This window comes from Vipera berus (genome assembly GCF_964194415.1).
Source record: "Vipera berus genome assembly, chromosome: Z".
In the NCBI taxonomy this organism is placed as follows: Eukaryota; Metazoa; Chordata; class Lepidosauria; order Squamata; family Viperidae; genus Vipera; species Vipera berus.
In genome coordinates this window covers 46,811,714-46,825,339 of record NC_138205.1, presented here as the reverse complement: position 1 = coordinate 46,825,339, position 13,626 = coordinate 46,811,714, and the positions used below count along the sequence as shown (strand labels likewise).

The 13,626-nt window shown below is 37.2% G+C and overlaps 1 protein-coding gene across 1 annotated transcript in view; it reads right to left on the bottom strand.

Annotated features, from left to right (window-relative positions):
* Positions 1-1,006: 1,006 nt before the first annotated feature.
* EFTUD2 (elongation factor Tu GTP binding domain containing 2) overlaps positions 1,007-13,626 on the bottom strand; it is a 43,950-nt gene continuing 31,330 nt past the window's right edge. Inside the window, exons 16-28 of the mRNA XM_081343242.1 lie at positions 13,209-13,402; positions 12,387-12,498; positions 11,146-11,286; positions 9,125-9,226; positions 8,742-8,824; positions 7,820-7,906; positions 7,161-7,287; positions 6,242-6,329; positions 4,757-4,875; positions 4,458-4,552; positions 2,802-2,955; positions 1,884-1,991; positions 1,007-1,756 (exon numbers count right to left, since the gene is read on the bottom strand). Of these exons, the coding sequence (XP_081199368.1) occupies positions 1,661-1,756; positions 1,884-1,991; positions 2,802-2,955; positions 4,458-4,552; positions 4,757-4,875; positions 6,242-6,329; positions 7,161-7,287; positions 7,820-7,906; positions 8,742-8,824; positions 9,125-9,226; positions 11,146-11,286; positions 12,387-12,498; positions 13,209-13,402 (1,506 nt within the window). The 3' untranslated portion in view covers positions 1,007-1,660. The remainder of the gene's footprint in view (positions 1,757-1,883; positions 1,992-2,801; positions 2,956-4,457; positions 4,553-4,756; positions 4,876-6,241; positions 6,330-7,160; positions 7,288-7,819; positions 7,907-8,741; positions 8,825-9,124; positions 9,227-11,145; positions 11,287-12,386; positions 12,499-13,208; positions 13,403-13,626) is intronic.

Here is a 13,626-nt window from a genome sequence, read left to right as displayed (position 1 = left end):
TACCCAACCAAGACCAAAGCTAGAAATGCATAGGCTACTATGTATTTTTATTTCATTCTTCTTCCGTGTTAGATCAAATTTTAGACTGCCAGAATGAAGCCACCATCTTGGCTTGTCATTGGCAAAAATAAGTCATTATCAATTGATATTTCTTAGTAGCCAACATATCAGCAGATGGGCCAAGCTCTGCATCTCTCCACATTCACACAGCATGTTGCTATCTGCTAAGAGGGTCCTCCAAGTAGTATAAGCAAGGTCAAATGCTTCAGCCATATCCTCCTTTAATGTTATTCCTTGCTTCTTGATCTCCTTCATCCATCTTTTAGTTTGATTTTGTTCTTGCATACCTTCAAGAATGTTTGTCCTTTGCCATAAAGCTGTTCCTAGATTGGAGTCAGCTGGCTTGGGGCACATGTCAATTCAGGATCATTCTCTTGCTTAGCTCTCTCAGCATCTATTGCTACCTCAATTGGGCTCAGGTGGGCAATGCCAGCGAGAGGGTATATTTTCTCAATTTTTTTATATTGTGTACTTTATGTATTTTGTTTTATTATAAGCCATGTAGGATCAATAAATGGGTGGCTAAATAAATAAGCAAGCTTTTTGCTGAATAATTATTGCTAAATGAAGGTTATAGAAAGAAGGAATAGAGCCAAAGCTTAGCAGCAGACCTATAATTATAGCTACATGGCTCAATCCTCGTTATCTCTAGTTAAAACTACAGCTTTGGTAAGAACAGCTGATAATGGCCGCTCCAGATCCTAAACAAATGTTGCAATCCTAAATAATTATGGAATCCAATTCAATAAAAGAGAGTTTTGCTTGAATTTTTGGCCTCTATTTTCAGATGGAAAAATATCACTAGCAAAATTCAACAATAGAAGTAACATTTTGAAGTGGACCCATTGGCCTTTCAGTATAATTCTGAATGGTACTGGTGGAAGGAGAGATTTCTTTCATTCCCACATATAGAAATGAAACCAAGAATTAGACCCAGGCAGGTATATTTCAAGACATAAAAAATATTTATTCTCTTTATTCCTACATCAAAACCTAAATCAGATGTCCAAAGTCAAACTTTGATGAATTAGGGATAGCAAGAAAGATGGGACTTTATACATTTGTACCTCCTATTAACTTTAACAGGACAGTAAATGTTCTCTTATATTGTTGAGTTCTCCATCTTTCACAATCCAAACAGTATTTGGCAGTAAAGAATCACCATGCTACCACTGTGAGCAAGCTGGATTATTAAGTCACAATACAGTTGGAATGGAAGAGACTAATTTTTTCCCCAATCTTTCAAGCAGCTTGGTATTGTTTTAGAAAAAGATAAATTAACACTGGTTACAGATTTTTTTTTCTAAAAAAAATTGAACACAATTGAATGGGTTTGAAATTATGCTTTTCCAACATAGTAAATCGAGTACATGAGCACAGCTCAGTTCTTTAAGGGAAGGTACAAAGCCTTATTGAAGAACGAAGTAGGATGATCGTCAAAGTGGTTTGTTCACAACAAAGCTGGGATCTGCTCTTATAAAAATTGGTATGCCAAAAATCTGTCTGGACTATGGGATAGTAGCAGAAAGAATAAAACAGTGTTGCTGGGAACATGCTACTATGTGAGAGAGGAGGAGGAACTGAGCCAAATCCAGCATAATCACATGGGATAGTTCAGTACCACATCCTGTTTGGCCAATTCCAACAACATAGGGTCATCGAAGAACTTGCTGATGCTCACGTCCTCACTTAGACCCTGGAGGAAAAATAATGAATGGTGATCATTACATGGGGGAATGGGGAGAAGGCAAGAGTCTGAATTCCATTGCAGTGAAAGAACTGCAGAAATCAAGAGATAAATTGGCTTCTCATCTATATCTTACCTTCCTGCGTCTAGTTTTGATCATAAATTCTCTGGCCAGATGGGGGGCTGGCTGTGGCTCAAGAGGTCTGATCACGATGCTCTTGTCCAGGGGATCACCTGGCACAATCTGTAATGTCAGGCATATTTAGTAAATGTTAAGCTGAATTTCCAAATCATGACACACATAAAATGTTCAAAATCTTCATGCTGGAATATTAATAAAATAATAATTTAATGTTTACCACATGTGTTTCTACTGAATGAATGAATACACACATGCAGACTTATATATATGTGCATGTCTGGCACTAAATGAATGCTTTTTAAAGCATTCCAAAAGAGTCATGTCCACATCTCAAAATCACAGATATGCATTTAAAACATATTTAATGGACTACCTATAGTTCATAGATCTCTTCTACCATTGTAAAAAGTGTTTATAGATCTTTCTTTCTATTGTAGTTGTAGTTAAATATGGCAACCATGGAACAGGTTTGTAAAATGTTTACTGTTCAAATTCAGAAGGAAACTCAATATTGACTTCTTAATGGCTTAGGCAGGAGATGTTATAGAAAAAAAGTTAAAAAGGCTGAATGGATATCCCAATGACCAGGGATTTAAGGTTATCAAGCAGGAATCTTCTTCTACATTAGCAAAATTTCTGCCTTTCCCCTCATACCAAAAATAGAACTTAACAAAAAAACAAATATATCAGTAACATAGCATTCAGAACATGCCATTTGACCTCTTCCCCTGTAAAAGCATGTGGGATAATTTATCAATTTATATACATTTTACAAGGTCTCTTACATAAATCCATGGCACTTCTTTAAAGAATTCTGCCTGGCAGGCTGTGAATTCTAATAAAAATTTGAGAATTTTCGATCTTAAACTCTTTCTCATGTATATGCTTACAATATGCCTCCATACCACTTACTTGCCAGTGGTGAAAGACAGAGAGTGAGAATGCTTGTCCCTGGGTATGTGTCCTGAGGTCTGTCTCAAATCCAAATGAGTCAATAGCTGGGATAAAGGCTTTGATAGTATAGAGAGGGGATCCTGGGATTGGTGCATCTTGGGTCACATGGCCTCTGCAAAAATACAAAAAAGAAAGCAAACTCATTTGATTCACATTTGACCCAATTCTGAACTGAGAGATATGTTTGCCTCAATGTGACACAAGGAAACAGCCAAGTTTTATTATACAGAAAAATTGGTGGGGTATCAAAACATAGGTAGGGGTGGGGGGAAAAGAGAACAGATCAAGTGGGATGTGTGTAGTTTCTGAAAAGGAAAAAGGAAGAATGTAAACATCTGTCTTGGCAAAGACAACCAGCTCATTGCAAAATGAATAAACAAGGCATGATGGAGATAAATTTCTCATCTGTCTTCAGAAGCAGATTTCAAGTCAGAACCATCATTACAAAAAATAAAAAATAAAATAAAAAACAGCATCAGCTACTTCTTCATAAGAGGAGGCAGAAAAACTGAGCATATTCTAATGCTTGTTAATATTATTGCCATATATAAAGTACCTATATTTCCAGGTTCTCCCAAGCATTTCATCTTTCGTATTGCCTGATGCAAGCATCATAATGTATAATGTTGCAAAATTATATGATAGAATTCATGATCAGGAAGATGTTGCTCCCAAATGTTGCTAACAAATTTGTTTTTTCCTGAGCAAAATATCCCCCCTTCTTTCTAAAAACTTTTCGGAAGTTATTTTTATATGGTTTTTGGTTTTGGTTGGGTATTTAAGATTCACTTTTTAACGAACTGATATTTTCCTATTTTATTGTCTTGTATCCTTTTATATAAAAATAAAATTTTATAATATATAATAATAAAAAAATAAAATACAAGATAAAAATTTATTTTATCTTGATTTTATCCATTTCATCTCTAATCAGGATTTAGCTTGTCTAGTATATATTCTTATTGCTTTGACTTTTTACCATTTTGGTTTTTACCATTTATTGTAGCAGTTTTAACTATATCCTCATTGGTTTTGTGTGTGTGTGTGTGTGTGTGTGTACGTATACACACAAACACACATTGTGCGCTATGCTGATTTTTGCAATAAAAAGTTTCAAGTTTCAATATCAACAATATGTAATTATTGGAGTGGTGAGCCCTTTGTGAATACTTTTAAAAAGAACTATATATCCCTGGACATGACTGTAGCCTGAGATGGAAACAGAGAAATAAACAGTGCATAAATCAACAGTTGCCAAGAGACCAGTTCTTTTATCATTCTGGTACTTCTTTCCCATTTCTTTTTTCTAGTGAGAAAATACCTAGTTTGGTCCTAAAACAGCAGTGAGAAGTCAGCCTGGCCAATATCAGAGATGTTCAATAGAGCCCTTCCTCACTCTTACATGAGAAAGGACAGTCCCTCCCCTCCTTTCAATCCTTCCCCTCCTTCCCCCCCCCAGAAAAGGTTAAAACAGTGCCTGCTGCATTATGAACAATCTGCACTTCAAATACTAAATTCCAAGAAACTATGTACCATGTTTAAGAAATATGTCACCAGAGAGTATTTCAATTAATATTATTTTAAATTTTAAAATAGCTTAAAATTGCCACTTACCTACGTCTGGCCAGGACAGTGTACACTGCAGAGACACAGTCAGCAGGAGCCTGGACCTCTACGAAATAATATGGCTCCATTAACCGTGGCGTGGCCTGAGGAAAACACCATGCAAGAGAGTTTAGCTGGAGATAAATGCTCTCCAAAAAGTTCATCAGTAGTAAGGTTCTGTTTCTCCAAGACTGAATATATAGTCCCCATATGGTTAAGACTAACTAAAACATAGCTTAGTGTGTCTTGCAAATCAAGTCACTGAACCAGGATAGTTAGTGTTTGTTTCTATGTTAGAAGTTTCTTACCATGAGGAAGGCAGAATACACCACCCGACGGGCTGTTGGAATGATCTGTCCACCTCCCCGATGTAGTGGTTCCTGAGCAATAACAGCATCCAAGATCTTAAATTTCACATTGCGGATCACTAGCGAAAAAGGGAGCACAGAATATAATAAGTAAGAACAGATTTGTTCATACGATTAAAAATGCAGTATTAACTTAGGAGGCTGGGAGAGTAAACAAATATTCTTTCTTCATATAAACAGAATATATCACATTGTTATTCTCAATGTACTTGTATCCCAAAATGTACACATTTTATATACTGGGCTCCAACAAAGGCTTTGAATGTCATTCATATGTTGACTCACAACCATAAAAGGGACCATAATTTGTTGTTAGTGGTTGTGGTCGTATGTTGAGTTGGACCGAACTTTACAACAAATTTTACAGTGGTCACTAGCCAAATAACTGCAGTCATTAAGCAAATCTAGCTTCTCCAATGGACAATTGGTGAAAAAGTTTGCAAATCATGATTATGTGACTACAGAATGCTGCAACTAGTTTTAAGTGTGAGCCAGTTGCCTAGTGCCCTAATTGCACTCACATGACTATGGGGATGGTATGACGATAGTATACAAATGAATACAGATCATAAGTAATTTTTTTCTTGTCACTTTGCACCATTGTTAAGTGAATGATTATAGGTTGAGAATTATCTGCAGGCTCTTTCAGTTGCTTGAATTAACTTTTGACTCTGAATAAAAAGAACCTAAAGCAATGGATGCTAATGGAGCATTCTGGCCAATTGTCATGGTTCCGACAGATGAAACTCTTTGAAGAACTTCGAGGTATTGTTTACCTTAAAGAATCTTTGAGTAGCATAGCATGGGCACTAACATAATCGAAGCCAAAAACTGAATTCCCCTCCCCTGAGCACATAGTATCAAAGCACAATTCCCTCCTCCAGTTAACAGTCATAAATCACAATTAGTTTAGAGCACGGGCTTCCCCTCCAAGCCTGCCATTTATCATCTCTTATTTCAACAACCTTGGTTCTCACACTAGGTCCAGTGTTATTAGAAGATAAAAATGGCTGCATCTCCATCTGTTGTCAATGCAAAAACATCTGATGTTAGCAGCATTGACACCAATATTATACGATGGATATTTTCTAAGACTTTGATTCATCTGAAAAGTGGTAGTGATGATAAGATAATTTTTTTAAAATATCTGAAGAAATTCCCTGAGATGTTTTTTCCTGGAAAAATATTGTTTGTTAAATAAATGAGTAATCTACACTACTGAGCAGAAAACCACAGTTGCACAGAGTAATCAAGAGTGTGGGAACTTTCTGAAGAATAGTAGTACTGGGTATTCCACTCTCACCAGGACTGCGGTAATTTCTGATGCATTAAGATGTGTCGCTTTATGAGCTGCAAATATACTGTCAGCAGAATGGGCCTGAGAACATTGAGAACAGCTTGGTTGTTTTGAACACATTTACTTACATTCATCACACAGGGGCCCTTCCCTTGTCCCCCACTGGAAGCCTTGCACAATACTGTCCTTCACAGAACCTAAGAGGGTTTTGTCAACCTGAACAAAAGAAGCAGCAGAGAAATCAGTCTATTGTATATTAAGCCCACAATATGTTAATTAATCTACGTGGATTACATTATGCATGGAACAGATCATAAGGGATTGTTCAACAAGCTATGGTGAAATGAAACTGTGATCTACAATGTGCGAATTCAGTTGGAAACACATTCCCAAAAGCAAATATCACAGCATTATATTTTAGAGCTGGAACAAAGTGATTCCACGCTTTAAAGCTCCAGATTTCTTTTTCATGACACTCCATGTTACTAGAAGTGTAGACCAGGATCAATTTTCCTACATTTATTCATTGTGACAGCAAGAAAAACAGTGCCTTCAGACAGTGGAAGGTTTCAATATATCTTGCATTTTGCTTGTTTAGTTCTCTGTTACCATAATTTCCATTCCATATTTCAGAGATACGGGATTACATATTTGGACTATACAATGCTTTGATTCAGTTCCAAAATTTTGCTTTGCAATGTCTGATAAAATGTAGCACGTATCTTAACTTTTTAAAACAACCATCTCTTTTCTCAAGATTATGTGGCAGCAATAGCATGATCCAAGGGAAAAAGCAGCTATTTCAATGAGTTTGCTGCTGAGTGCTATATTCATACTCCTACAACTGAGCATCTTTTTTTATTTAAAATGGGCCTGTTTCCTGAATATTGCATAGCTTTATTAAATATTCCTAGATATGAATATCCACTTGGGATGCTTATCTCTCTTGACACCTAAAGTGGTAAAAACGGAAGTAAAGAAGAAAAAGAAGATGCTGATCACAAGCTCAAAACCATCTACTGTAAATAGCTTCTGCAGAATCCTTACCTCTGAGGGTAAAGTATCATCCACCAAGATGTTTGGTCCAGTAGCATCTGGTCCAAAGGCCCAGATAGAACGAGCAGCCAACAAATCCCAGTCATATTTTGTCTGGAAAAACTCACCCAGCTTTTTCCTAATAGGAGATATATAAATATTGATGAGCAAAAGGGAGAGAACGGTCAGACAGCTTAATATTCTTCTCCAACATGAAAATACACCATAGTTTTTCTGACAGATATTTGTCAATTCCTCCTTATATTTTTTCAAAGGAAAGACTGCTTTTCTTAGCATCCTGGCATAATCTCTAGGCCTCTTAAAGGATGGGCTTGTTTTCTATAACAATGGTTTATGGATTGAATGGCTAAGCATTTTAACCACATTTTTGAAAGAATTAAAGTGGCCTTGACACATCAAACAAAGCTGCAATGGTAGGGTAATGCCTATAGACATAAACATATTTTTAAAATATGACATTTTTAAAAAATGGCTCAATTTATTCACAGCAGTGTAAACAGGAAATGGAACTGGCAGGTGTAATAGTAGAACCCTTATGAAAACCATAAACTCACATCTCAAGTGGTAAAGCTGGACCACTGGGCCAAAATTAAAGGAATTATTTACTTCATGAATTCTCCCACCTTGGCAGATCTCTAGAAGATTCATACCTGTTCCATGTTATTTGCACAACTTCATTCTCAATGTCTTCAGCCAGGCCCTTTTCTAGAGGCTCAGCAATCATTGTAATCTTGTTTCTGAACAAAGATACAAATGTTATTTGGCTGACAAAGGAAAACAAAGGGTAGACGAGATAGTTTCTAAAATGAAGGCATTGATTGATAAATGTCAATTTGGAGCTTCTTTACTCAGAACTGTTTTCCCATTTGAAATTATTATAATAAGGAAGAATCTAACTTAATTTTTACTCAACTCTTGGAACCTGCAGGTGAACTGGGGTTCTTTATCTGGTTGAAGTCTTTTTGAGTTTAAAAAGTAGTCTGTATTCCTCAAGCTACACATATGCATTGAGCTAATTAGAAACAATCACTTTAAACTATATCAATTCTTCTCCAGCAATTTAGTGAGAACAGAACAATGGGGAAAATGACAAAGAGATGGCACCACAAAATGTGGCTCTCAATAGATTATTTGCAAACCTATGCAGTCGTTCTCTTTTTGAAATTTACTGAAAGGAGTCAAATAACAACTATGAGTAAGAGGGCCTGTGGACATTTCAGAATACCTTACTCTACTTTTTTCTAGGCAATATTATACTTATATTGTTGAAAAACTGTAAAAACTGGAGAGAAAATACTTTGACCCAAAGAAGGAACAGAAATAACTTACTAATTTGGATAACTGTGACGACGGAGGATTTAAAATGGTTTTTGTAGTTCAATGTATAGGCCTCCAAAAATACTTTTCCAAATCAATTCTTTCCCAATTCATTTGAGGGATTTTAAAGACAAGAAACATAAATAACTAAGTAATTAAGTAAATGGCTTCTTGAATGTTTCCAGATCATTTTGAGCATAACAAACACTACTCTTTATATTGACTCATTTTTAAGACTCTCATCAAAGATCTTACTTCTTATTGGGTGTCTCAGCAAAACACTTCAGGGAAGATGTTTCCACAACTGTCTCACAGAATGTGACCACAGGATCAGCTACCTTTGAAAAACAAATTATGAGAATAGGTAGACAGCCCATAATCCAATTTCCCAAACTCATTTTAAATGGAAAGACCCAGGAAAAACCACATATTGAAGTCAAATTCAGGGGTAGTATTAAAAAGGCAAGCACCTTTGTATCCCCAAGTATCTATAAGAGAGGAGATTAAGAGGTGTATAACAATGTCATCATGCTGGTGCCACCATTCAATACAGATGTTGAGGTGTGAGTGACATTTGCAGGATTACATTACTGTGCACATGGTATCACTGTATTTTGCTGTGGGTGCATTATTAGTACCTTGATATCAATCTCTGAATACATTTTCCGAAGATCATGCATTACACAGTCAAGATAAAGCTCTCCTGTTCCCAAGATCACATGTTCCCCAGATTCTTCCACCTGAATAAGGCACAGATAGAACATAAAATATAAGAAAATAAATAGATTACCAGCCTTACCTAGCTATAGTGACAGAAAAAAGATATGGAGATTAAATATTTACCAGTTTCCCAGATGCATGGACTTCAGCTCCCTGAGTTCTCAACTGTAGTCATGCTAAACGGGGAATTTGGGGAACTAAAGTTCCCACATTTATGTGACATGCAGATTAGTGAGGGACTGTATAGACAGCTAAACTTTTCAACAGCAACATATATTTGAATGATGGAACGGCTATTAGTGATAGCTCATACAAATTTTAAGAAAAGATCTAATACACAGAAATGTCCAATGTTAAAGGCCCATTAGTAAATTTCAAATGGCAAATGGCCATGGCAAATCTAGACAGCACACTAAAAAGCAGAGACATCACCCTGTCAACAAAAGTGCGTATAGTCAAGGCTATGGTCTTCCCAGTTGCAATGTATGGCAGTGAAAGCTGGACCATAAGAAAGGCTGAGCGCCAAAGAATTGAGGCCTTTGAACTATGGTGCTGGAGAAGACTCCTGCGAGTCCCTTAGACTGCAAGGCGATCAAACTGGTCAGTCCTAGAGGAGATCAACCCTGACTGCTCTTTAGAAGGCCAGATCCTGAAGCTAAAACTCAAATACATTGGCCACCTAATGAGAAGGAAGGACTCACTGGAGAAGAGCCTAATGCTGGGAAAGATTGAGGGCAATAGAAGAAGGGGACGACAGAGAATGAGGTGGCTGGATGGAGTCACTGAAGCAGTAGGCGTGAGCTTAAATGGACTCCAGAAGATGGTAGAGGACAGGAAGGCCTGGAGGAACATTGTCCATAGGGTCGCGATGGGTCGGACACGACTTCGCAACTAACAACAACAAGTAAATTTCAGAGAAAAACCAGTTACTGTTGCTGCACACAAAGCATGTCCCAGCATTCTGACTTTCAGTATGATGAGTGTGTCCAGTAGAAACATACCAGAAACAAACAAACAAACAAAAAAGCTAAACTGCCACAAGACCTTTCTTTGCCACAGGCTTCCCATGTTAACTTCTTATTGAAACATATTCCAAAACTAAGTCAATTTAACTATTATCAAATTAGTTTTCCAAGTATTAACATTTCTTCATTGGAGCAGGAATTTAAATTTCAGGATACAGATAGTCCTCACTTGATGATAATAGGGACCAGAATTTCTGCACTGCTTGATAGCAATCCTAGCAATGCCTGTTGCTGTTGTCAGGTGAAAGTTGTCAGTTGCTAAATGAGGGCCTCAGATGCAACTTGGGACTTGCAATTTTCTGCCAGCTTCCCCAGAGCAACGGAAATGGGAAAGCTGGTTGGAAATTACAAGTATATGATGATTCACAAGCAGGTCGGAGGCTGGGTGAGTACTAGGGAGTGGATGGGGGAATGCTGTGCGAGTCCATGCAGGCTGGAGAAGGGATGCTGAGTTACTGCATAAATGTGTGTGGGCTGGAGGCGGGCTGCTGTGGTGGAAGTGCCTTATGGAGTACAGGACCCTTGGGACCACATTCTTTATAGGGAGTTCCATGGGAGAAAAAGCAGCAGGAGCAACTTATCACCTTCCTTCCAGGTTCCTCATTTATTTTGCTTGTGGGAAGCCTCCAAATGGTGAGCTGATGACTATGGAATGCTGCAAACATTGTGTGAGCTGGTGGCCAAGCCAGCAGATTGGAGCACATGACCAATGGGGTAGTGCAATGGCCAGAACTTTGAGATCAATCGTAAGTTCCACTTGTTAGGTGTTGTTGCAACTTCAAAGAGTTGTGGAACAAGGGGTTATTAATTGAGAACTACCTGTTAGCTAGTGAATGTTACAATCTGCCATTTTTTTAACATTTCCCATTTACTGTTTCCCCCCCCCCCATCAACTTTCTGAACTGAACATGTACCTTGGTAGTGAGAGAGGGATAGCTCTTATTGACTTTCCGCAGGCCATCCAACATTTTGGGCAGCTCAGATGGATTTACAGGCTCCACAGCTATTTTGATCACAGATGTGGTGTTAAACTTCAAGGGACGAAATATTTGAGCCTGAACAAAACAGGTAATTATTATAATTCATCACATTTGAATTCCCCCAAAGAGCTTTGATGGTAAATATTTACCTCCCAATTCTCCAAAAACATTGTGTATTTTTTCTAATTGTAAGAACATGGAAACTTGGACCTTCAAATAACATGAGACTACAATGCCCATTACTATATCCACTGGCCTGATATGTCTGGAGACCAAGGCTTCCCACTGTGTCCTAGGACAAATGAAATCTCTAGAGAAGATTTATCATCTTATAGGGTAGACATGTCAAACTCGCGACGTCATGTGACATTGCACAATATATCAGAGCTTTTTCCCCATTGCCGGGAATGGGGTGGGCGCGGTTTCCTCATGATGCGTCTGGCCCTATGTTATAGGGCAATAATAACCTATAAGTCAATTTAACTATTATCAAATTAGTTTTCAAAACATCAAAACAAAAACAGAGCAAATCCTTCCCACAAGGTATCAGATTTCTTCACTCAACCCTTTCCTAAAACATTGGGGAGGAGAATCAGGAGTTTACAATCTAGAAGATTAAAATAATAGAGGACCCTTGAATCTCAGATGGAATATTATTTCACAGGGCTAGGATGACTACAGACAGTTCAAAGTTTGCTTCAACATTTCTAGAACTTCTGTGCCTTTGGTCAAGAATAGTTCTTTAAGAAAAAGGCTTGTGAATTTCATCTCATGGTTCAGTGTTCCATGCAAAATATTGTAATTTTTTTCACCCATGCTCTCCACCAAAACAACTTTTCCAAAGGGGGAGAGCTTTAATATCAGAATGAAAAGGCGTAAAGACTGGAGCTAATTGTAGCTGGAGGAAATGGGAAATGATCATGGAGCTAAAAAATATTATGTATTATGTAGACAGAAAAATAGACTATATTTTATTTCAGTTGTATCTAACCAGCTAACCAAATTATTTACTAATCCTCAATATCTTGCTTTACTTAATATACAAAATGCACAGCAAAGTTGATAGTTTGTTACATTAAGCTAAAAATAGTCATGATGAAGGGACAGGCAAATGAGTATCAGGAACATTGTTTTTCTCGCTATCTATGATAACCACTTTATATTAACTTTGATACCTCTTCATTGCCCCTGGGCTCAGTGACAGTGGCTGTCTTCACAATAGGCTGGTCTACTCCCTCAATAAGCACCCAGTTACCAGCTGGCACTCTATTAACTTCTATATGGTACCTGAAAGAAGACATTAGTTAATGCATCTCTAATATTCATTGATTCATGATCACAGAGATACTTTAGCAGACTTTCTTTGACTAGAAATTCCAAACTCTCTTAAAAGGGCTAAAGAGATCATTATACAATTATATAACTTAAAAAAACCTGCATGTGAAATCTTCAAAAATAGATTCTTAAGTAAATAATTGTTGTAATTGTATCATTCTTGGTCTTCCACGCCAGGCTCCAAGAACATTCAGGAAAAAGCAGGAGAACATCCCTTACTGCTTGAAGGGGGAAAACCCTAAATATAATAGGTAATATTGAAGAGCACCTAAAGCTGTGTGGGTATAGGTCAGGAAACACCCAGAAAAACATAACAAAACTTTTGTTCAAAAGCAATTTTCTTCCTTTCAGAAGTAAAAAATTTAAATTGGCTGAATGAAGGAAGAGAGTCTTGAGAATGATGCTCAGCAGTAGGTCTGGATTAGTCAAATACTACTAAGGACACACTAAAATTCTCAACCACCATTGGAAAGCTTGATATAATTATCTATCTACTCTATCTATCTATCTGTCTATCTGTCTGTCTGTCTGTCTATCTTCTATACTACCCATCTCATCTAAGTGACTGTGGGCAGTTTATTACAGCATAGTAGCAATATAATAAATTCTAATGTGGGATACAAATAAATAAAGAAAAAAAAACATTTCTAAGAAATATTTACCTTGCTACAGAGATCCAAAGGCGACCCACAGTGCAAATCTGTGAATCTTCTTCATCTTCTAGAGTGTAGTTTTCTCCAAGTACCTTGACAGGTTGTTCTGCATGGATAGTTCCACTTAACACCCTGCCAAATGCATGGAATTGGACCCCATCGTCTGTACTATACATTTTTGTGGTGTGGCACATAAGTGGACCCTTTCAAAAGAACGTTTATTTTTAGTAAAAATCACCTTTTGATTTACCATATATAATTTATTTAAATATCATCATCATCATCATCATCATCATCCAAATCTTGAAACCAATAGTCACAGTGACATTTTGGTTTACTGAATCCCAAGGCTGCATCTGAGAGGTTTTGAATGGCCAATGCTCATTATCAAGGCTGGTATCACTTCAATAGCCTATTTATCTTATGG